Source organism: Elgaria multicarinata, chromosome 6, assembly GCF_023053635.1.
Source record: "Elgaria multicarinata webbii isolate HBS135686 ecotype San Diego chromosome 6, rElgMul1.1.pri, whole genome shotgun sequence".
Taxonomy (NCBI): domain Eukaryota; kingdom Metazoa; phylum Chordata; class Lepidosauria; order Squamata; family Anguidae; genus Elgaria; species Elgaria multicarinata.
This window is the reverse complement of record NC_086176.1, coordinates 7085505-7110985: the sequence shown is the minus strand read 5'-3', so window position 1 is coordinate 7110985 and position 25481 is coordinate 7085505. Positions and strand designations below refer to the sequence as shown.

General features: G+C 42.0%; 1 protein-coding gene across 1 annotated transcript in view; it reads left to right on the top strand.

Moving 5' to 3' along the window:
* Positions 1-6884: 6884 nt before the first annotated feature.
* The window catches only part of SPAG17 (sperm associated antigen 17), a 125630-nt gene continuing 107033 nt past the window's right edge, over positions 6885-25481 (top strand). The window contains exons 1-3 of the mRNA XM_063128923.1: positions 6885-6998; positions 12518-12658; positions 16111-16176. Coding sequence (XP_062984993.1) covers positions 6885-6998; positions 12518-12658; positions 16111-16176 — 321 coding nt within the window. The remainder of the gene's footprint in view (positions 6999-12517; positions 12659-16110; positions 16177-25481) is intronic.

Genomic DNA, 25481 nt, shown 5'->3' with positions numbered 1-25481 from the left:
TCGGAGTCCTTTGCACACAATTCACAGTGATTGCACAGTATAACGCTGGTGTGATAAAGCTCTTTAATGTACTTCTGTTTTAATTGTTTATGCATGATTATATATTTTGTTTTGTTTTACATGATTTGTTAGCTATCTTGGAACAGCAGTACTGATGAGAAGAATATGCCTTTTTAAAAATAAAATTTAAATTCACTTTTGGCCCTTTTGCAATGTTTATTTGTGGCAATTGTTTGTTAGTTATTTTTATTTGCCCTCTGCACTTCTTGAGTAGGGTGACAGTAGGGCAGAATTCCATTTCCTTTGGAAACTTATGGCATCTTTCTAGTATTTGATTTATTCATCCGTCTACATGTAGAGAGGCAAATGCAAATAGCACAACCTTTAATCTGGCATCAGGTTCCCAGAACACCACATATGAACCCACCCACACAACAGCACCCAGTTTCTCTTAACTGCAACTAGAAACTCAGCTCTGCTCTTTTTACACACAGGCTGACATAGGTGCTGAACCCTGTTGGTCAACTGCCCATTCAAGAAAGACATCTCCTAAGCAATAGCTACCATTTAGGGAATTTCAAACAATCATCTCTGGGCTCTTAGCAAGAAAAGTGTGTTATAAAGGATGGTGCCCAGCCTCCATGCCACCACTGTATTTTTCTTCACGTTTATTACAAAATGCTATTCTTTTCTTTATGTTCCCAGGAAGAGAGAGGATATCAACTTTGCATTCTACGTCATGAACAAGGAGTCTCTCATATATACATATTTGGCCACACTTTCCCATCCTACTGCTTATTTAGTAAGAATAATTGTCCTAGCTATTTTCCCTTTTTGTTTGCTCTGCACATATAAACCCCTCGCTCCTAATTTCTACCTGACTAAAACAATCTTGTGAATGATTTCTCATAAAAACACAAAATAGTATCCTCCCAGCATAAATTTCAGACTAAATCAATAATTCAGGAAAAAGCAACATTTGAAGTTTTACTTGAAATTTAAATAAAGATTCCTGGCTCTGAGCAGCCAGATGGGTATAATAGAGATGGGGTGGAGGTGGGGGTAAGCATGTGTTTTGGGATATTTTCACAGAATGTTAAATCACACAAAATATTTCACTTGTCTCCAGTGTAAGATCACAACATGACTCCCCTGTAATGAATTCTTTATCTTGGCAGCTCTCCTATTCTCTCCCAAGCAGCAACCCTCTCTCTTCCTTTCGTCCCAGTGTGGGAACATATGGTAGTATTTGGAATGTGATTTAGGCCAGAGGAGTGAGCCTAGCTGCCCACACCTGTGCAGACCTCCAAGTCATTGCGCAGTATGCATCCAGGCTGAGGTCATGCTCCAACACCATTGTGTGAGTTCAGTTTGCTCACACTTCTTCCAAGACATGCCAAGAGCTCCAGAATACTGGTTTCATGTAAATCCCATTTGGATTTGTAATTTGTTAGATACATTATAAGGCAAAACCTCCCAGCATTCTTCTCTGTAGACACTACAGCTTTCAAATGTAGACCTAACCTACTATTGATTTTGGAATAATGTCCTGCAGAAACAATCCAAGCATGACCAAGAAAAGATGGTAGACTCTCACTTCATGTGGTAGAAGGCAAGGCTGAAATTCTTCACTATTTCCAGCCTGGAAATGAGGGAACAATACTGAAGTCAAACTAAATGTGCCTATACAATGAAACAGTGAAATGCACAGGCTAAACTAGATGTGAAAGTGACATACACATTTGTTTAATCCTGTGTCTATCCTGTTTAAGAATAAAAGAAAGCCTGATGTTAACCTTACCTCTCCATGGCAAGTCAAGAATCATAGTCACTTGACACAAGTGACTGTGCTAAGTGGAAAGATTGAGCTAACGGTGTAATTAGGCTGCATCATGATTGAAAGCTGGCTAAAAAACTGCAATGGGTGCAACAGAGGATATGCAAGGCAACTGATCTCTTTGGGTATATGTTGGAATGAAAGGCGGGTTAGGTTAATATGTATTAGTATAGCCTAATGCATTAGAATTGTATTAGGAAAAGTCTACTGTGAAACCAGTAATGCTACTTTGTGTGTATACAACATATCAAGTTCCTTCCTTTCTTTCTTGCCTAATTTGATAGTTGCATTATAAAAAATATATAAATATTTTTATACTTTGTATTTTAAACTAGTTATTTTATTAAAGTGTTATTGTATCCTCTGTTACTTATAAGCTTCCTTAAACCTATTTTTCTTTTTCTTGAGTTTGGTTTAAGATAGGACCTTCATTGATAATTTTAATTAGGCTGTACCAAGAAGAAACCTAGGTACCCGAATTTAAAGAGTTATAGATCCCCACATTGGGAACACAAAGAGCTAATGACTTTTGGGTAGATCCAGGATGAGGTAGAACAAAGGGATCAATAGCTTGACACTGGGGAATGAAAGGTAACCCCAAGGGAATTTCCTGGGTACTTCAATGAATTAAACTGAACTGATTAAGCATTACAAAAGCCAGGCTTCTCTGAGACAGATAACAGGTGTACAGAACAAAAGAGATAGCATGAGAGCCTCCCAGATAATGTTAGCCTCTGATCTCTTTTGAACTAAGGACATGTCAGGATTGGACCATGTTTCTAACCAAGATGGGGCAATTTAAAGGTACTGGCTGAGGTGGCAACTTGCAGTCAGCATGGCATTTGTGTTTATCCAAAGTTTCCAAGCTTTGCATATTGCAGCAGGGCAACACATTACAGTGGAGGACACACTGTAACCTAGTATAATAATGTCAGAATTTTCTTGCTCCTAGCTGTCATGAGCCTCTTTCCCGGTCAGCCTTAACCAGAATCAAAAAAATATTAGAGAAGGTGTTAGGGTGATGCCAATCAAGATGTGTATTACTTACAGTCATAGGACATTGCAATACAAAAGTGGTTAAATTGTCTGAAACAAAGAAATAAAAACATGAAACATGAGCAGCTGAGCTTTCCAATTCTCATTGGACTTAAAAAAGCTTAACTAAAATAAAGCCTTCATAAAACCTCCCAGTAATTACCTTTTACTTAGCTTACTCAGATTAGAGAGTCAACCTTGCAACCCACTGGCACTTTCTTCAGGAAACTTGCTCGGATTTACTTAGCTATTACAAATTATGCAGCTTGATCAGATATACATTCATACACATCTGAAGGTAGTCTGCCCTTTTATCATTTATTCTAATACTATATTGAGACAAGAAATAAGATAGAAATTTTGTTCTGGGAGAGACCTATAATGGAGAAAACAATAAATAATGGGCAACTGCCTCCATAGATATATAATCTTCCCATTATAGCAGGGGCAAGCAACTTGTGACTTTCCAGGTGATTTGGCCCAAAGCATTGACTATGCTGACTAGATCTGGGGAGCTGGCCAAAACATCTGGAGGGGCATAAGTTGTCCACTCCTACCTCATAGGAATATGATGACATATGCCCACCAAATAAGCAACGGGCATCTGCTGGAACCTAAGTTCTGTGAAGGCTTTTCTCAATTGTGCAGAAGTGACACTCTGTAAATACTTTGAAATGTGATCTATTTTTATAATGGCAAACCACTGAAAAGAATGGCTATTATTAATAACTTTCCTCTCCATATGTATGTAGGAATAAGAAATCTGTTCACCAAGTCCAGATTGGAAGTGCCGAATATTGCTGTATTATATTGTGACAGATCTCAAACCCTGGTTTCATTTGCTCGTACCAACATCTTGTTGGGAAGAATGAATCAGCCATTTCATTTAGTTTGTACCGCTACTAATCATACTCTTATTAACTCTTTATTCAACAGAGGATAGGTCTGTCTCTGCTCTCAGCACAGCACCTTTTTAGAAACTTGGTTTGAACTTAATTGAAACCTGGAATATTTTGTGAACAATAGAAATTAAAACATTGAGTTGAACACTACATTTTTATTTTATTTTGCCTTCTGTTGTTTAGTTTATGATATATGTTGTAAAAGGTGTTTGTTGAGGAAATATGTAAATAGAAAGATATATACTGTTATATACAAAATTCAATTAAAAATGCAATACTTTCCCATTTGTACAGCCTGGGGTGAACAGGATATGGTGTAGCAAATTCTCTTTCCTTGGAGACAATGGGAAAGAAGGAAAAAAGGGGGGAACAACCCACTCCCACCCCCTGCCTTGAACAGGAGAGCTTAGGAAATGGTACTACAGATCTCCTCACCACCACTGGATGATGGGAGTTGTAGGCCAAAATATCTGGATGGCCACAAGTTGCCCATGCATGATTTAATGAAAATGGAAAGGATATAGCCAAATTAAAGACTAACTGCGAAATGAAAATAGGAAATATAATTTAAAATTCAGAGACCTCCAAGTTTCAACAGAATCATAAAAATTAATACTTTACAACAAGCATTAAGCACTTCTTTGGAATTAAACTGTGAACTAGCAGTTGGAACTGGTACAGCAAACACAGCAAAGCAAACAAAAAACGCTGAATAAGCCCAGATACTTTTGCCATATTTATCAGCCAGCATGAGATCTTGATATTGAAAGATATCCATCTAGATACTTTGTATAGGTGACATGGATTCAGTTCTTCGAACACCAGTTATCCTATGCAGGGTGGAAGGAATGGCAGAAGCATCCTAGTCGTGCCCTGTATTTTCACTAGACGGGCTTTTGTGCCCATCTATCTGGGGCGTCTCAGAGGGAGGGACCCTGGCAGATGCTCCATATAGCTTCTATCCTAGCCTCTCCAGTCTCCTCCCCTCAATGCCCATTCAAACATGCCATTCCCCCCCCCCCCCACGTCAGAGAGGCAGCCAGCCAGAGCAGGGTTTTTTGTGCTAGGGAGTGGGGTGTCAGAGTTCCAATTCCCAGCTCTGAGGTTTGAGTGCTGCCTCCGACCTCAAATCTGAGAATCCGAACTATCCCATGTAATGGACCTTCAGATGCTGTCTTGGGGCCATAGGATTATATTCCTTAAATTAAAATAGAGAAATATTTGATATAATTGCACTTCATTTAGACAGTGGCAATATTAATTCAGAATGAATTATTGTTTGGACACTGCAACAATAAAAACAATTGTTTGGTTTTGGAAGAAGCATATGATGTTTCATAACATTAACGTGTGTACTATGTCTCAAAGTAAATTGAAGTTCTTACTTCAATTATGTTGACATTTTATTTATTTATTAGGTTTTTATACCGCCCAAAAGCCGAAGCTCTCTGGACTGTTCACAAAAATTAAAACCATAATAAAACAACCAACAGGTTAAAAACACAAATACAAAATACAGTATAAAAAGCACAACCAGGATAAAACCACGCAGCAAAAATTGATATAAGATTAAAATACAGAGTTAGAACAATAAAATTTAAATTTAAATTAAAATTGTTAAAATACTGAGAGAATAAAAAGGTCTTCAGCTGGCGACCAAAGGAGTAGTGTAGGTGCCAGGCGATGCTTATTTGTATTTGTAGTATTGTGCTATGGTTCTTTTTAAATTTTTAACATGTTTTTAATTTTACTGTAGGTTTAATTCTATTTTTTAAAATTAAATTAAATTTTAACTTTTGTAATATGTTTTAATCTTGTAAACCGCCTTGAGTCCCAGTACTGGGGAAAGGGTGGTGTATAAATAAATATAATAATAATGTTTTAAAATGGATATTGTCTGTTTTTGTTTGTATTTTATGTTTTTTATGCTTTTAAATTTTGTATATTTGTTTTTAATGTTCACTGTTTTTAACTTTTCTAAACCGTCCAGAGAGCCTCGGCTATGGGTGGTATATAAATGTAATTAATAATAATAATAATAATAATAATAATAATAATAATAATAATAGGTTTTCTTCTGTTATACCGTATTTCTTTGATTCTCAGACACACTTTTTTCCCATATAAACATCTCTAAAAACAGGGTGCGTCTTAGAATCGCGGGTGCGTTTATTATTTCTTAGAATCAAAGCTTTTTTTTCTGTTGGTGGTTCTGAAATTAGTGTGCATCTTACAATCGATGGTGTCTTAGAATCGAAGAAATACGGTATTATGATTTCTGTGTTTGTGTATGTAAGTTGCTTTGAGGTTGCTTTTCACAGCGGGAAGCAACATATAAATTTAATAAACTATAATTCACTCTTAAATTGTATTGTTTAAACTTAGCAATACAAAGAAAACAAGTTTCATGGGTGCAACCAGCAGGGGCTACAGGATCTGTCCACAATAAAAAAAAGTTTTTTAAAAAATAATAATCACCACATACAAGTCTGGACACGCAAAATACTGAAATGCAACAGTTTGGCAGTAATATTCTTTGAAACCTCCTTTTAACTGATTGGACAAATTACATCAATTTCAGAGAAAATTACAAGTGTGGGAGAAGCCAAGATTGGGGGGCGGGGGGGAGAGAGATGTCTACACCAACAATCTGACTGTTCCGTTTAGCATCCTCAAAATGTTTCATTGAACGAAACGCCATATAAATATGTTGCATTCAGACGGCGTAATTTTGGACACCCGTGTTGTGAACGTCTGTCTGTCTCCCTCCCTCACGGCGCTCAGTACGTGATTGCCTCTCCCAACCCCCGGGCGGGCAGACAGGCAAACCCCTTCTTCTTCTTCTTATCCTTCTCCTCCTCCTCCTCCACCCCAAACCCTCTCCCAGCTTCTCCTTCAATAAGCGCGGGGAGGGCGGCTCCTTCCTGCCGGGCTGCAATAACTAGCAACGGGCAGCCGTCGGAGGAGGCGCTCGGGGCCTGGGCTAGGCCGCTCCGTTGCCCGGCAACAGCGCGCATGCGCAGAAAGCCGCGCGGGACCTCGGTTGCTAGGGCGACCGCTTGGCTTGCCTCTCCCACGCACAAGCGGGCCGCTCTCCTGCCAGGGCCCCAATGGCTCCGAAGCGGCCCAAGAGCGGCGGCGGCGGCGGAGGGTCGACCCCTGCGCCACCGGGGACGGGCTCCAAGAACTGGGATGTCGGGCTGGGGACTGCCCGCCTGGAAGAGGTGCGGTGGCGGTGGGCGGGCAGGGCGGTGGGCGCGCGTGTTTGCTACGTGGGAACGGGCGTGCGCCTCTTTTAGACGAAAAGCGAAGTCTCTTCTCCTCCTCCTCCTCCTCCTCCTCCTCCTCCTCCTCTCGAGGGGAAACCAAGGCCACGGCTAGACCTAAGGTTTGTCCTGGGATGGCACTTAGATGAACAGGTTTGACCCCAGGACAATCCTGGGATAAACCTTAGGTCTAGCTACGGCCCTAGAAGAGCAGGTTTGACCCCAGGACGATCCAGGGATAAAACTTAGGTTTAGCTATGGCCCCAGTGTTCCTCTGCTTCAGACTCAGCAGGTGCAGGCAAGCTTAAAATAATAATAATAATAATAATAATAATAATAATAATAATAATAATTTTATTTGTTACATATTTGTTGGATCGAGGCAGAGTACAACACAAATGCCATAAAATACATATAGATTAAAACATTTAAAACTAATACATTATTAAAAGCAGCACAGTATTAAAATTTGAGCTCAGGAAGGCTATTATGCCTAGAAGCAAGTTTCCCTCTTTGTACAATGGGTTTACTTTTGGGAAAACATGAGTAGGATTGGAGCCCAAGGCACCACTTACCCTGCGAGTTGTTGTTGTTGTTGTTATTATTATTATTATTATTATTATTATTATATTTATTTGTATCCCGCCTTTTGCCCAATGCTGGGCCTCAAGGCGGCCTTACAAAGTTTAAAACATACATGGGGGAGGGGGAGAAATGTATGTTTTAAAATGTTGAGCATAGTGGATCTTACTCTGCTGCAAATGTGCATCACATTGTGCTTTTAATCGTGGATGTTTCCATGTAACGATTCAGCCCCATGGCTGGCCGGAGCATCACATACCACTGTAAGTGAAAACCCCAGTTCAGAACTTGTCTCAACCATGAATTCATACCTGAGCAGCCTTCTGCTCTGCTGAGTTGAGCACATCCAGACTCAACTGTAGTCAATGTACTTAGATATGCCCAATTTTTGTGAACCGCCCAGAGACCTTCCGCTATTGGGTGGTATAAAAATGAAATAAATAAATCAATAAAATTCTTCTAATCAATGGGGTCTTTTGGCAAGTCACCATTCTTACAGCCTCACTCCCCATTGGTAAAATGGAGGTAATACAACTAGCCTATGTTATTGGGCCTTTGTAAAGGCTATTGCTCCAGCAAAGGAGATCGTTACCTTGTCAGAAGACGTTTACTTCTTGGGAGGAGAGCAATGACAAATCTTGATAAAATAGTTAAGAGCAGAGACACCACACTGACAACAAAGGTCCGCATAGTTAAAGCAATAGTATTCCCCGTAGTAACCTATGGCTGCGAGAGCTGGACCATAAGGAAAGCTGAGCGAAGGAAGATGGATGCTTTTGAACTGTGGTGTTGGAGGAAAATTCTGAGAGTGCCTTGGACTGCAAGAAGATCAAACCAGTCCATACTCCAGGAAATAAAGCCAGACTGCTCACTTGAGGGAATGGTATTAAAGGCAAAACTGAAGTACTTTGGCCACATAATGAGAAGACAGGATACCCTGGAGAAGATGCTGATGCTAGGAAAAGTGGAAGGCAAAACCAAGGGCAAGATGGATGGATGGATGATATTCTGGAGGTGACAGACTTGACCTTGGGTGAGCTAGGTGTGGCAACGGCCGACAGAAAGCTCTGGCGTGGGCTGGTCCATGAAGTCACGAAGAGTTGGAAGCGACTGAACGAATAAACAACAACAAAGGCTATTGACTATATCCAAATCCAAAGGACATTAGTCACAGTGTGACATTCTATTGAAATTAATGGGGCATAATTTAGTTTTAATGAGTTTTAACCAAAGCAAACTTTCCCAGCATTTGGGACAATTGTAAGTGAAGGATTTAGGAAAACTTCTGTATAACTTTTATACAGAAGTTATTATTAATGCTGTTCATGAATAATATAGGAATGTATGGATTATGCGAGCACAGTATGTAAGCAAGGCCTTTTCATTTCTTTTCCTAGGTAAGACCGCCTTGAGGCCCAGTATTAGGCAAAAGGCGTGATACAAATAATAATAATAATAATAATAATAATAATAATAATAACAACAACAGCAACTAGTAATTGTAGGCACATTATAGCAATAAATAAGTAAATGGCATCTAGATTAACATGTATCTAAAAGGTGCAATAGTCTTGGATATTTATGTATGTATTTATTTTATTTTATTATTTAATTGTATATATTGCTTACATTAAATACATTTCTAAGCAATATATAAAAAAAAGTCTTGATAAAGAAGACAAGGGTGCAATCCTGGGGATGCCGATGTTTTCAGCACGTGCTGAAAGCCCAGAAGGATCAGTGCCTGCCTCATTTGTAGAAGTGGGGAGTTCTACAGAGTGGGTGCTACGATGCTAAAGGCCCTGTTCCAAGCCATAATGGACCAGACTGCTAAAATCTTGGGTACCACTAGGAGGGTATCTTCATGTGCGGAGCAACCAAGCAGGCTGGTTGGCGATCAAGCAGTCTCAGCTATCCTGATCCTGAGTGGTTTAGGGCTTTGTAAATACGTACCGAAAGGGTAAACCTGGCCCAGCAGCATATGGACAAGTCAGTGCAGTTCCCTCAGCATAGGTGTATTTGCTGGTGATAAGAAGCTCCTGTTACTCATTTGACTGCAACATTCTGCACCTACTGCAGTCTTAAGCATATATTGTAGTAATCCAATTTTGAGGTTACCAATGCGTGAACCACAGTGGTCAACCTATCCCTTTGCAGGAATGGCCATAATTGCTTTACCTGCTGGAGCTCATAAAAGAAGCTCCTACCCATAGAAGACACCTCTCAAATTCCCAAGTGTGTCCATGATGCGTCCAAAAAGATTAGGACCTCTGAACTAGATGAAGGTCTTGGGGGCAGTTGTTTGGGGATTTGGAGCATGGTGCCTTCAGTACATTGATGACATCCCACTCTATTTCTCTCTAACATCTGAATCAAAGAAACCGTGCAAGCTTTGGGCTGGTGCCTGAATGCAACAGTGGGCTGGATGAGGGCTGATAAATTGAGTCTGAATCCTGGCATGGTGAAGACTCTGGGCATAAGTGGCCCTTATGTCCAGGAACTTGGTCAATTGCCTGATCTGGGTGGCCTCCTTCTGTGCCTTTAAGAGAGGTCTAATATCCAGAAATCAGCCGATAAAGCATGCGGATAAACATGATCACAGTGCTAATTCCTACAGATCAAACAGCAGTTAAAGGGAGAATTAGGAATTGTTCAAAGGTTGTTTAAAAGCTAGTTCAACGTTTGGCAGCACTGTGAAAAAATGAATGGGTGATGGACCTTAACCATATTGTCCCAAGGCCATTGTCTATTTCATTTATTGTTGTGTTTTAAATTGTGTTTTTGTGGATCAGTTCCTAATTAAGACTGGCCCTTATGACAGCCAAAAGACTGGTATGATGATGTTGAAAGGATGTTCATGAATAATATAGGAATGTATGGATTCATCTCCCATAATGCAATGGACTGAGGACCTAACAACACCATCAACATTTGAACGGGTGGTATAGGTGCAGCTCGCAAGTGGAGAAATATATGGATATTTGGTCTTCTGAAACCTATGCATAATCCCCCCCCCTTTTTTAAGAATGTTGTACTTGATGGAACATTAATATCGCTATGCATGTAATTTTTGTTCCTTTTTTCATTTTTCTTTTCATGATTTGTTTTTTGTTTTGTTTTGTTAAATTCACAATAAAAGAAAAATATTAATAACAAGATTTTGTTTTAAAACTGTATTTTATTGTTAGCCACCTTGAGCGCCAATTTTGACACAAAGGTGAGATATAAATTCAATTCAATAAATAAATAAACACATTTTTCTCCAGGTTGGAATGGAAGGGCTAATTAGTAGAAATAACTGTAGAGCAGTTTTCACTACTGATTCCAAGCTGGATATTGCCTAAAGAAAAAGGATTAGGTTTGGCTCCCAAGATGTTAAATTGTACTTCTTTCTGAATAACCGCAATAGTATTTGTGCTAAGCTGCCATTTATTATCTATTTAACGGTAAAGACACAGACGTCTAGGCAATGGAGCGGAGATATTGGACTGACGATCTGAATTTTCAACTGCAGCTGGAGTTTTTAATCAAAACTGATTCAACGTAATTATTATATGTAGGCAGCCCAACCATGCCTGTGAGATTTTAATGGGATTTATGTCTAACTCAGGGGTAGACAACCTTTTGGGGCTGTGGGTGCATTTGTCAGTTTTTGGTCCGGCCTGGGACACGTTTGCCATTTTGGGGGGGCAGGATTCTCTCATTTCTGCACCCCTTCCTCTTCCTCCTCTCTCCCCACGTGGGATTTCCTTCCCACACCACCTCTCTCCTTTCTTTTTCTTTCTCCCTGCTGCTGCTCCCCTTCCCCTCACCCACCCATCCATGTACTCCTTCCCTGCCCACGGTTTCCTTCCCCCTAACTGCTGCAGCTCTCATCTCTTCCTCTCCTGGCCCACCGGTGATTTCCTTTCCTCTCCCTGCCGCCATTTCATGTTGTCTTTCACCAGCTCCTGGTTTCCTTCGCTCTCCTGCCACTGGACTCACCACCGGAGGTAGGTGGCAGAAGCAGCTCTGGGGTTGGGGGAGGAGGAAGTGGGTGGTGGCGGTGGCGGGGGAGGAAATTGGCAGTGGTGGCAGCAGGGACCTGACAGGCATCCTCGGGGGGGGTGCTGGTGCCCCCATTGCACCTCCAGGTGCTGCATTGCTAACCCCTGGCCTAAGTGGATTTACGTTATTATTTTCTCTGTAGAAAAATAGGAAATAACCTAAACAATCCAATAATAATAATAATAATAATAATAATAATAATAATAATAGTTCATTAGTTAACATAGCAAACATTAATTGAAGTGGGTTAATTAAAAGAAGTCCTATTAACAGCATGGGTGATGGTATTCTGCTGTGTTTGGTGTCAGTATTTGGGGTAACCTTGGCAGAAGGGTTACAGAACTCAATTTATGCAAAGACATTTGCATACAAACATAGTTCTCAAGAGCTCAAAAGAAGAAGCTTACTATTTGCAGATTATTAGCATTTAACAGTTTATATTCTCATGGGAAATACATAAGCCTATTTAGTAAACTAATAAAGCATAATTTCTCATTGTCTACCGGATATTAATACAAAAATTTATTTGTTCTACAGGGTCTTGTGGTCTGCAGAATATTTAAATATTTCTTTATAGCCCTTTACTTCATTTTATTATTTTTCCAGGCAGTACAAATATGTCTACATCTTACCCAAATAACAAAACTGTCACTGAATTTTGTTAGTATCAGATATACCATGATGATGATAATTTTTTACTCTGTGGTATTACAGTGCCATCTGGTGGTAGAGAGCAGTTGCATATGAATAAATCTGTATTATGAGCATGAAAAATGTTATTAAAGCAGAGGAAAGGGATAATATACTTCTTGAATATAAATAAAATGTTTTTCTTTGTTTTGCAACAGGAAAATTGGAATCCCAGTATCGCCTTGGTTGTTGGGAACCGAGCCGAGGATGAACTTAACATAAAGGCTCTGTCCCTTGCTGTGCAGGTGCCTCAGCGAAAACTCTTCAGTGTGGTATCTTGGGAAGGAATACTAGCACAGGTATTTAGAATTGAGGGGTGGGTGTTGCTGAAACATAATAAAATGGTGGTGGTGGAGCTGAAACTGAGGGTAATGTCAGAGGAATGTTGGCCCTATTGTCATGCCTTTTCTGGGGGATATGGCTGCCACAAGGGGGTTGGGAAGGAAGCAGGAAATCGGCATTGACTGGGAGGCAGAATCTGAGGCTAGAGCTAACTCGGTTAGTGAGGCTTTTCTGAGTGGCTGGAAACTGAGTCTGGCAGCAGTGGGAGGAAAACTGGATGTGAGGTTAAATATCCTTCCTTCTGCCTGAGTGAAAATCCTGGGGCAAAATACTGTGCTGAGTACTCCTTATTGAGTCCTACCACAATATCTGAACAATAATAGCTTTACAGCTAGGTCATCTTGTTGTTTTAAGTCAATCTAGCTTTCTGTTACACAGATCTTCTGGATTCCATAAACGGCATGCCTGTTCCACAGCCACTTATTTCCTTACAGAAATATCCTTTTACGGCCTCCACATACATAATTCTATCCTTATAAAGTACAAATTCATCAACATGTACCCAACAGGCATGGCCTGTAGTGATGTACTGATAATACCTCTTACAGAATCATTCTTTTCTTGCCCCACTAATCCCCTGTGGAAGAATGCCTCCTGTGGGCGTTCTTTCTTATCTGCCTAGTTAAAAAAGCCAGGACTCTTTTTCTTCATCAGCTGGGACTGAAGCGTATGCATAGTTACAGTTTCTACTACTAGTATATTTCATTTCATTTATTACATTTCTATACTGCCCACTGGCTGAAGATCTCTGGGCAGTTTACAAAGATTAAAAATCATTTAAAAATACATTATAAAACAATTTATATACAAACATATAAACAAACAGCACAGAGACACACATATATCTAAAACAATTTAAAACAGTCAACAAAAAGAAATATCCAGGACCCGTTTAAAACCTCATCATATGCTGCCAAATGCCTGAGAGAAGAATGTCTTATCCCAGTGCTGAAAAGATAAAAGGAAGTATTAGGTAGTAGTTGGTGCCAGATAGGCCTTGTCAGGGAGATCATTCCATTATTGGGGTGGGGGGGCACCACCGAGAAGGTCCTCTCCCTTGTTGCTGCCTTGCACGCCTCCCTCGGAGGAAGCATCCAGAGGAGGGCCTTAGATGATGAGCGCAGAGTACGGGTTGCTCCACGCCGGGAGAGGCACTCCATCAGGTATTGTCGTCCTGAGCTGTGTGAGGCTTTATAGGTCAAAGCTAGCACCTTAAATGAGATTCAGAATCGTACAGGTAGCCCATGCAAGCGGGCCAGAATTGGTGTTATATGTTCTGACCTTCTTGTCCTTGTTATCAATCCGGCCACCGCGTTTTGCATGAGCTGCAACTTCTGAACCGTCTTCAAAGGCAGCCCCACATAGAGTGCATTGCAGTAATCTAACTTGGAGGTTATCAGAGCATAGCCAACTGAATCCAGATTCAGATAGGGGCATAGCTAGGCTACCAACTGAAATTGGTAGAAGGCACTCCGTACCACTAAGGCCACCTGAGCCTCAAGTGACAAACATGGCTCCAGGAGAATTCCCAGGCTATGAACCTGCTCCTTCGGGGGAATGCAATCCTATCCAGAACAGGTTGAGCACCCTCCACCGGGTCAGAAGAACCACCCACTAACAGCATCTCGGACTTGTCTGGATTGAGTTTCAGTTTATTAGACCTCATCCAGTCTATCAGGGCAACCAGGCACCAATCTAGTACATCCACAGTTTCATCTGAAGAAGATGAAAAGGAGAAATAGAGCTGCATGTCATCAGCATACTGATGACAATGCACTCCACAATTCTGGATGAATGCACTCAGTGGTTTCATGTAGATGTTGAATAGCATGGGGGACAAAACTGACGCCATACTGGAGTATCCACAGTGCCAAGCAATATTCCCCAAGCACCGCTTTCAACCATCCAGGTAGGAGCGAAACCAAGTGCAGGATACCAGGGTCAATGGTATTGAAAACCGCTGAGAGATCAAGGAGAATCAACAAGGTCACACTTCTCTTGTCTCTGTCCCAACATAGGTCATTATACAGGATGACCATGCCTAACCCCTGACTGATCTAGATAATCAGTCTCTTCCAAGAGCATCTGGAGCTGGTTGGCACCCACCCTCTCAAGACCTTGCTCAGGAAAGAACATTTGTCATTGGTCTAAAATTATTAAGGTTTTCTGGGTACAAGGAGGATTACTTCTGGAATGGTCTCATCACTACCCCTTTCATGCAGGCCTCCTCTCGCAAGGAGGCATTAATCACCTCTCTGGCCCAGCCAGCTGTTCCTTCCCTGCCACTTTTTATAAGCCATGAGGGGCATGAACCTGTCCAAGCACCTTGTTAATGTCCTTGAGCTCTGCCAGCTGAAACTAATCTAAGATAACCGGACAGATTCACCTGCTGTAACACTGGAGACTGCAAAAGATTTTGACCTGCAAGCGCCTAGCAAATATATTACTGCAGGCCTTGGATGGATCTGTCATTACAGCCAGCATGTAGTAAGCTCCAGACAATCCTGAAAAGCTTTGCTGGGTGGCACATAGAGAATTCAATAGCGGCAGCAAGATGTTGTTTCTTTGATGCCCTCACTGCCCCTGAATATACCTTTTGCACACCAGTGTTCGATTGCATCCACCGGGAGTTTTTCTCTACTTGTATTCAAACCATCTCGTATTTTGCTTCATTGCTCTCAAGTCTGGAGTATACCATGGAGAAATATGAACTCTGCTCTGAAGAGGGCACTCAGGAGCAATCATGACAACTACCTGGGTCATTTCTGCATTCCACAGATGAACCATAGTTTCTACAGGACAGCCAGCCGTATAAGCCAGAAACCTTCCCAGAACCCCCTGAAAAGTGTTTGGATCCAATAGCCTCTAGGTGTGGGCCATCCTAACAGGTTCCCCAGCGTTGCAGAGAGGGAAAAGCTGGCGAGGTGCAGATTAGGGCTTTGTTCAGAGTTGTTTTAAATATCTAACATGTAGTGTGATCCTGTTTATTTGACTGTAAGCCCCCCGGAGTTGAACTGGACTTATTTCTGGGTAAGTGTGCATAGGATTGCAGTCCTAATTTGTTTTTTAGCACTCTTTATAAAAGTTTATGAACGGGAGCCTAGGAATAACTCAGCTAGTTCTGTGTGCCCAACTACTTCTGTTATTAAAATGGTAGCTATTCCTGCCCTCTACCCTGTACATGGTAAACCACTTTTGAAACAGAGAGGTGTTTCAAAATCAGTTTGTAATTGGGAGCCTGCTGTTCAGAGGGAGGGGGTGGGTGGAGGATATATACCTCAGGATTTCCCCAAACCTTGGGGAACCAACATATCTCACATTAAATATATTTATTTAAAACCTAGATGAGTTTGAATAAACCCCAAATTAAATTATATTATATTTGTTCATCATCTTGTATTTCTTATAGATCATGGAAGCTGGAGATGTAAAAGCAAAGAAGATCAAAGAAAAAGAAACACCTCTATATTATGAAGTGAGTGAAAGCATATTTTATTAACATTGCTCAGATTAATTGTAGATCTCTCTAGAATTAGATACTTTTATTAGGACTTCATTTTCAAATGTCCTCTGGTTCCTAATTTATTGGGGCTGTTTTCTTTCCTGATGGTGCTAAAAACCATGGAGATGTTTTTACGATTAGCCCTTAGAGATCTGCATAGCTTGGGAGTGCTCCTGCATCCATCATTGTCATCAGAGGCTCAAGTGGCTTCTGTGACAGAGAGCACTTTTTATCAGTTTCAGTTGATATCGCAGCTACAACTCTATCTGGAGGTGGATAGCCTAACTGCAGCGAACTATGCCCTGGTAAACTTTCCATTTCTGTTAATGTAATGCATTGTATGAGGGCTAGCTTTGAAGGCTGTCTAGAAACTTCAGCTAGTACAAAATATGTTTGCAAGAGTTCTAACCAGGAAGCTGCATTATGATCACATTATGACATTTCCCAATTCAGTTCTAGGTCAAATTCAAGGTACTGTTTTTGACCTGGAAAGCACTATACCTCAGGTTTCTAATGTGGCTTCCATAGGTACCAGTACACCTATAAGGCCAGGCTGTGGCCACCAAGCTATTTTCCTTTGACTAGAGAGGAGAAAAGTACTAGAGAGGAGAAAAGTACTGTTGCCAAAAATTGGCTGGAGGGGGGCAAAGTCCACCCCCACCTCCCACCAAGAATGCTGTTGCCCCAAGAAAGAAGAGATAGAGGGAGGAAATTATAAAGAAAGAAAAGGATAGAGAATTTATGCAGGATGAATGACATGACTGCAAGTACTGGAAAAATAAGAATGGGACACAGTTCATTAGTAAGATGCATCTAGGATTCGCCAGCTTTTAAGCAGAGATTGCTGGGCTGAAAGGAGACTGACAGAAGATGTGATTGCAGTGAACAACTGCCATAGAGGAGAGGGTAGAAGGAGGCACGGGGGAAGCTCTTAAACCTAAGGCTCATAGGTACAACTAATGGCTATAACTGACCATTAACACATTTAGGATATCAGCCAAAAATTTTCTAACTTGCCTGGCTTGTGTAAGTCATCTGTAGGCTTTTATATCTTTAAACAGTTATCCTGCTCCAGTCGTTCTTGGCAGTATAGATCTAAAGTGGCTCTCTCTCCTTCACTGTGTCACTCCTAGCAATTATAGACCAGGAACCGCCCAGATTTTGTGAACCGCCCAGAGAGCTCCGGCTATTGGGCAGTATAAAAATGTAATAAATAAATTTTTAAAAATAAAATATAATAAAAAAACCAATGTGTTGTACAAGTTCTTCGCCCCAGGGACGGGATCCAATCAGCCCCTAAGCACGACTCCACACTTCAGCGACACAGGGTTCAAAAGCGCTTTTATTGATTAATCAAGGTCTAGTCTCTTGAAAGCGAGCAGTCAGACAGAGAAGCAAGGAATTCGGTAAAGCATTTGTAGCCTGCAAAGGGCAGTGCCTAGTAACAGCATGAACCAATCAGAACGTAACACTGGGGCATAACGGTTTTTCTAATCTTAGCTAAACAACCCCGTTGCTCAACTGTAAACTAACCTTCGTGCTGGAGCCAGAGGCTCTTGTTTTTGGTAGATAAGACAGACACAAGGAGACACTCTTGGAGACACCTTTGGGTACATGGCGCATCGCTTGCTACATAATGGCTGCTTCATAGTTTCCTTTTTAAAATGGAGTCACTTATGCTAACATTTCCCCCCTTTAAAGCAATTTAAAACTCAAGCTTGATTTGCCCTAGCTTCTTCTAGGTCATCTATGGCTTAGGTTTCATAATGTAAATACATTTGCTGATGGTTTACAGATTTTGCAAGATTTTTCACAAGAGACAAAATACAGGGAAGACAAAAAGCAAGGATAAGCAAAATCATTACAATAAGACATACTGCAATAAATCCCTCTTTTAACCACCCCATATTAGGTAACCAACTAGTGAGCCATCCAAATAGATCATTAGTGGGTGGTTGTCCTGTTTTATGAAAGACTTGTACTGCTTCTTTTATTTTCTTTACATCTGTTTCGATTTTACTCTGTTCATTTACATAAAAACAACAAGATTGGTTAATTACGGTGCACACACCATTTTGTTGCGCTAATAATAAATCTAAAGCCATTCAATTTTGCACAACAACATTGCTGAGAGAAGAAACTTCAGTTTGCAAGTTCTCTATAGCATCCAGTGTACTATTAAAAGCTTTTTCTAGTTCTAATGAAATGTTCTTAACAGCTTTTTCTATTTCAGCTACTCCTAACCAAGGGAATAACCATTGGATAGTAGAATGAAATCCGGTATTCCATCTAGCTAAAGGGTTATCAGATCTTTGTACAATTCTGTGTGCAAAGCTACCAAAATTAGTCATCTGATCAGAAGTGAGGTTCTTAACAATTTGTAAATGTGGCACAGCAAATGATACAGTGCATCTTCCTCTCCATTTTGGAGGGAGGACTTTGTACAGGTTTTCTCCACATAAAAAGTATACTACTTGCTCAATGAGAGTGAGAGAAAGGATATGTTATCTTTTGATGTAATCTTCATTCTAATATTTACACCGTCAATGTAGTGGTATGTGCATCTTTTGCGATGGTTAGTATTCTTGTGCCATTGTTTAGTCTGCTCTTCCCATCTTATGGTGTGTTTAAATCCACAAAAGATGGAAGTAGCCAAGACTTCTAAAAGGCTGTTTGGAATGAGGTCAGGTGAAACTTGACTGGTTTGGTTTGTTCTTGGGCAGGAATTATTAAGTAAAGCTTTGTCAATGGCTCCATTTTCACTGAAAAAGAACACAGAGTTGTTTAATAAGGCCACTGATTCATTTTTCCAAATGACATCTGTGAAATTTAAACCATAGAGTGTAGGATTGGTAAGACTATAGGAGGGCATATCACTAAAACTATATGTGCCACTGCATGTAGATTTTTCTTTGTTGTTTTTCTTTTCATCAATAACATAGGGCTCTAAAAGTCCTTGGATAGAATCAAACCATAACATGTGTGCACAATTTTGAGCCTTTAACCATCCCACATCTTGGCCAGTTGAATGCATATTGAGTGTTTTATCTCGTTAGGTATTACTTGGTAGGCTACGAGTCCGTTTGAACGTGGATCTCGCACCCATAGGCCTCGGGTAGCATAAGTGTAATTCATTTTTAAAACCCAGTCAGCTGCCCATCCTGTGTTTACTTTTGAGGTCCAATAGGTCAGGGGCACAGGGACTGGAAGTAATTTATTACCTACATCTTTCTTCCCTAGTTGTTCACAAATCCAACAGTTTTTGGCTTGTGTGGTTGTCACAAGCTTTTGCAGGGCAGGAAGATGAGGGTGATTATGAGGGTTTGCAAAGAACGTTTGGCAGTTGTGGAGTGAAGTTAAGTTACTTAAGAGTGGTAAAAGGCCCAAATATAGGCAAAATACTTTTTTAAAGACATTTGCCATGGCAATTAAAGAAGAACTTGGAACCACCAAAGTAAGAAACTTATGAGCAGGATAAGAATTATCAAAATTACAGCTACACAATCTTCACACAATTGTAAGGTCATTGGTTTTGCTTATAAAATTTAACTTTAGTGCCCCCTAAATGTTGGGCTGAGTACCTAGGTTGCTCCATGCTGGTTTCTTCGCCTGTGCTTCTGGCGGCTTCCGGTGTGCCAGAAGGCAGAGGGCTGTTGCTCTCAGCTTCGCCTGGGTCCTCTGAGTTTCTGGTACTCAGGGGAGGCAGAGGCTGATGAAAGGGCTTTATTCTAGAACAATATGTCCATTTATTTGTCCCTAATAACTTCACAGCAGAATGACTTACAAGTACAATGCAGTAAGGACCTTCCCACTTTTCTCCTAATTTCTCAGGATTCCACCTTTTGAGCAGGACTTTATCACCAGGCTGGAACGGGTGGATGGGTCCTTCAAGTAGCAATCTCTGGAAAGGTGCCGCGTAACGATGGAGCTATAAGATAGCAGACTGCAGGGCAATTACATATTCTCGGAGTAAATCATTCCCCAATTCCCACTTAATTTCTTCTCGCTCCCCCACTAAAACCCAAGGGGGAATACCAAACATTAGTTCAAAAGGAGACAATTTAAGACCTTTTCTGGGGGTCTTTCTGACTTTTGATAACACAATTGGAAGTGCATCCACCCATTTCAAGGAGGTTTCTAATTTAATTTTTGCTAGGGTTTCTTTCAGGGTCCTATTCATTCTCTCTACCGGTCCACTAGACTGGGGTCTCCATGGGGTATGGAGGTGCCAGTCTATTTGTAAGGCTTTTGCCATGTTCTGCACTACCTGAGAAGTAAAATGGCCGCCTTGATCTGATTCTATGGTCTTGGGCAGGGAAAAGCGGGGGACCACCTCTTGTAAGAGTTTTTGCACCACAGTTTTTGCTTGACAATTGCGACAGGGGAAAGCCTCCACCCAACCAGTCAACTGGTCAACAAGAACAAGTAGGTATTTAAAGCCTTTACATGGGGGCATTTCAGCAAAGTCAATCTGGATTCTTTGAAAAGGATAACAAGCCCATGGTCTCCCTCCCTTGGCTGCAGGTGCTTTTCTTGATGCATTTACTTTTTGACAAATGAGGCAAGTAGAAGCAATTCGTTGAGCATCCGTCCATATTCCTTGACTGATCATGGTTCTCAAAAGTCCTTCAACCATTGAAGAGACTGATGAATGTCCATCCTGGGAATGTAGGTCTTTAAGCAGGGTAGTCATGATGATTCTTGGCACTACAAACCGACCATCAGGGGTGACAAACCATCCTTCTGCGTTCTTGGAAGCTTTGAGTTCTTGAGCTAATTTCAAGTCTTCTTTTTCATAATGTGGATTCAAATGCTGAGAAATGGGCTGTACTATGTACATTCGACTAGCTCCAATCATGGCAGCTTGTTTAGCCAATTTGTCTACGTAGGCGTTCCCTTGTTGAAGGCGAAGGTCTGATTCTCCTCCATGTGCTCGAACATGGACGACTGCAACTTCTTTTGGCAACATCAGGGCTTCTAACAAATCAACTATTAATTTTCCATGGGCTACTGGCTGCCCACTGGCAGTCACAAATCCTCTTTCTTTCCAAATCTGTCCATGTGCATGAATTACAGAAAATGCATATTTTGAATCAGTAAATAAATTTAGTCTTTTGCCTGGAGCAAGTTTCAGGGCTTCTGTGCATGCTACGAGTTCAGCTGCTTGTGCAGAAAAATTGCTAGGAAGCTTTAATAGTAGCTGGATGCCATTTTCATATCCATCTGTTATTGCCATTCCTGTAGATCTTTTTCCATCTTGTACAAAGCTGGATCCATCTGTAAACAACTCGAGGTCTGCATCTGCTAAAGCTTTATCATACAGGTCTGGGCGAAGTTTGGTGTCAAATTGCAAGGCTTCAAGGCAATCATGCTCTGGAACGTCTTCTTTTTCTTGAGGTTCAGGCATCAATGTGGCAGGATTCAATGAGGCAATGGCTCTGAAGGTGAGCCTGGGGTCCAGGAGGAGGCTGATCTCATATCTGGACTGGTGGGCGGGGTTCAGGTGTCGGCTTCCTCCACCACTTCCTTATATCTGTGGAACTCCATGAGGTACCAGGACTTCCATGTCACCTCCCATCACTAATTTGTCTGTATCAGCGACTAAGAGTGCTGTTGCTGCCACAGCACATAAGCAAGCTGGCCAACCTTTGGCTACAGGGTCCAGGACTTTTGAGTAGTACCCCACTGGTCTCCAGGTGGGACCTGACTTTTGGCACAGCACACCTGAGGCTATTCCTTTCCTCTCATGGACGTACAGTCGGTAAGGTTTTCTTCCTTCAGGTAAGGCTAGTGCTGGTGGTGACTGTAGGGCAAGCTTGAGTTCTTCAAATGCTTTATTCATTTCGCGAGTCCATCTCCATTTTTGGAGCCCTTCATTTGTCAAGGAGTTATACAGGGGTTGAGCTTTTCCTCCATAGTCAGGAATCCAAAGCCTGCAGAAGCCAGTTAGGCCTAGGAAAGCTCGTAGGGCCCGTGGCCTGGATGGGGTAGGAAAGGTCTGGGTGGCAGTTACCCTTTCATTGCCCAGGCACCTTTTCCATTGTGACAGATGGTATCCAAGGAAGGTCACATCTTGCTTGACAATTTGGGCCTTCTTTCTTGATACTTTATATCCACAGGCTCCTAAGTGATGCAGGAGTGAGACAGTTGCTTCACGGCAGGCCTCTGCTGAAGATGCAGAAAGAATCAAGTCATCGCAATATTATAAGACTTTAACTTCAGAGTTACTTTCTTTCCAAGGTAGCAAATCTTGTTGCAGTTGCGCCTGGAAAACACAGGGGGCGCAAGTGAGGCCCTGAGGCATTACGACCCACGTGTACTGGCAGACTTCTTCTGTATGTGGGTTGGTCCAGGTGAAAGCAAACAATGGTTGAGTGTCTTCATGTAGAAGTATGGGGGAAAAGGCATCTTTCAGATCTAATACAGAAAAACATCTATGTGACCCTTCTAGTTGTGTTAGAAGGGTATGGGGGTTAGGAACCACTGGATGTGGAGGAATTATTTGACTGTTGACAGCCCTCAGGTCCTGAACAGCTCTCCACTGAGGATCATGGCCAGGTGGGTAGGTTTTGGTATCGTGATGAGGGGCGTGTTGTAGGGAGAGGTAGTCTTCTTGATCCATCCATTCTTTAAGAAGCGATCTATAAGTAGTTGTAGTCCTCTTCTGGCTTCTAACTTCAAAGGGTACTGACACAAGGACACAGGGGTGCTTCCAGGGTTCAATTGTAGTTGCAGAGGTTTAGCATTGAGGGCTCGGGCTGGCCCAGCATCGTCCCATACATCAGGATCCACTTCTGAGATCAGCATGTCTTCATTGCTTTCTCGCATTGGAGATTCATCTTGGAGCAGGGCAAAAAGGGCCATCTGGTAGTTGCTTCCTTGTTGTTTGGGCAAAAGCACTTCAAGTGTTCCATTAGGGCCAAAGAAAATTTGGGTCTGCAATTTAGTAAGAATGTCTCTACCCAATAAAGCCACAGGACAATTTTCAGAACACACGAAAGAATGTTGCAATTCAGTATTTCCAATTTTCGTCAGCAGAGGGCGCAAGATGTCAAGGTTTTGAACTTGTCCACCCACTCCAATTACTGTCTTCTTCCCTGCTTTGCCGCCAGGTGCTTTAGATGTCAGCAAAAGCGATAACGATGCTCCCGTGTCAATGAGAGCTGAATACACATAATCCCCTGCTTTGATCTTTACTATGGGGTCTGGGTGGGCGTTTTCTGCCTTGAAAGGGGGATACCCTCGCCCCTGACATCTTCAATCTTCTTCTGCATAAAAGGCGCTGCTGAGTTGGGGCACTGGCTATTGGGCTCTCTTTTTCCTGCCTTTGCTTTCTTTTGAGTGTTTCACATTCCGATTTCCAGTGACCTTTCTTCCGACAAAACGCACACTTACCTTGCCCCCCTTTTCCACTCTTCTGATCAAAAACCATGCCAATGAACTTAGCCTGTCTCTTCACCTCTTCTCTTTTTTCAACTTCATCACGTCTTTCAGACACATCCTGGGCTATTAAAACCAACTCGTCTAAACGTTTCCCAGCTGCACCTGGTTGCTTTTGAACTTTTCGCCTGATATCAATCTGAGAATTAGCAATAAACTGAAAAACCAATGCTCCCCGATTCTCAATCGCGTCTGGATCAAGATTCGACCACTTTCTATACGCATCTTTAAGGCGCTGTAGAAAGGCAGCAGGGGATTCATTTCTTTCTTACCTTATTTCCATAATTCTATTCATACTAGGAGGCTTCCGTGCTGCTTTGTGCATGCCTGCAAGCACCAAGCCAAAATAGGCTGCAGCCTTCTCTCTCCCCTCATCCTGCAGGTGATTCCAAGCAGGGGTTCCGGTTGGCAACACTTCTGCTATTTGTGCTTCTGTGACACTTGGATTCTGTATTAAGAAAGCTTGCCTAGCCCCTGCAAGGATTTGAGCTTTAACTTCAGGCAGCAAAGTGTTCAAAAGTATTTGAGTATCACTCCAGGTTGGCAGGTAGGTGTGAGCTAAGGAAGACATTAGACTGGTAAGCTTTGAGGGGTCTTCCATGAAAGTGGGGTTCTGCGTTTTCCAGTTATACAAATCTGAGGTTGTAAAAGGCGCATACACAAAAGTCACTCCATCTCCCTGGATTACTTCCCGCAAAGGCATTTGAAAACTTTTCTCATTCTTTCCCCACACAGACGGAAGGGTTACTCCCTTTTCTCAAGCCGTGGCGCGTGTTAAAGCAGGAGAAGCAGCAAGCACCGGGGAAGAAGGGCTAGGTCATTCAGAGCTCCCTTCTTCAGGTTTCTGATAGGGCGGAGGCAAAGGAATGGGAGGGTAAAGGGATTGCTCGGGAGACAGAACAGGAGGCTGGGACAGAGGGGAGGAAGGAGGGGGAGAAACCGGGCGCAGCAAAGGAAGGGGTGGAGTTGAAAGTGGAGAAGAAGGAGGAGGCGGAGGGGGAAGTCTAGCCACAGGTGGAGAAACAAAAGCATCAATTTCTTCACTTGGGCCGGGTGGAAACACAAACTGAAAATTCTTTTTCTTCCGTTTTTGCAATAACATTATCTTATTTTTCTGCGTCTTACATTTCAACACCCAAGGAGCCGGCAATCCTATGAGAGGTACATTGCTTAACCACGTGTCTATGTATGCAAATTGATTCCAGTGGCCATCCCTTGTAACTACAGCATGTACAGCTGAAATTAACTTTGGATCAAACGATCCACCAGGGGGCCATCCAACACCAAAAGACATCCATTCATACTCACAAAACATCTTTAACTCACTTTTACACAGTTTTACGCCATAATCTCCATTACCAATGAAAGCTTTCCAATTACGAAAACAGCAACCGAATGGGCTTGGGGACTCCTCCAATGCGGACTGTGAACTTCCCATTTCTGGGGCCTATAGAGTTACCACCCACTCCCTCCTTTCCCCGTCACTTGGGGTCCCTGGGTCTGGGGGTTTTACTCACCAAACAGCCGCAAGTCCGTTCGCCCTTTCTGTCACATCTGACTGCAATTTGTTGCTGCCTGGTTCCCTTCCGTCTGTCGGGTGGAGTCGATTTTCCAACCTTGGCTCGAACGGTCCCGTCAATTCGGTCTCCGTGGTCCGCACAGCGCACGATCCAGCCAGGCCAGAGGTGGAAGAAATCTCCTGGCGTACACTTCCTCTCAGTCAAGGCTCCCTACTCGGCAGACATGGGCCGACGCTAGGGCTTTCATCCGAGTCACGGCACCAATTGTTGTACAAGTTCTTCGCCCCAGGGACGGGATCCAATCAGCCCCTAAACACG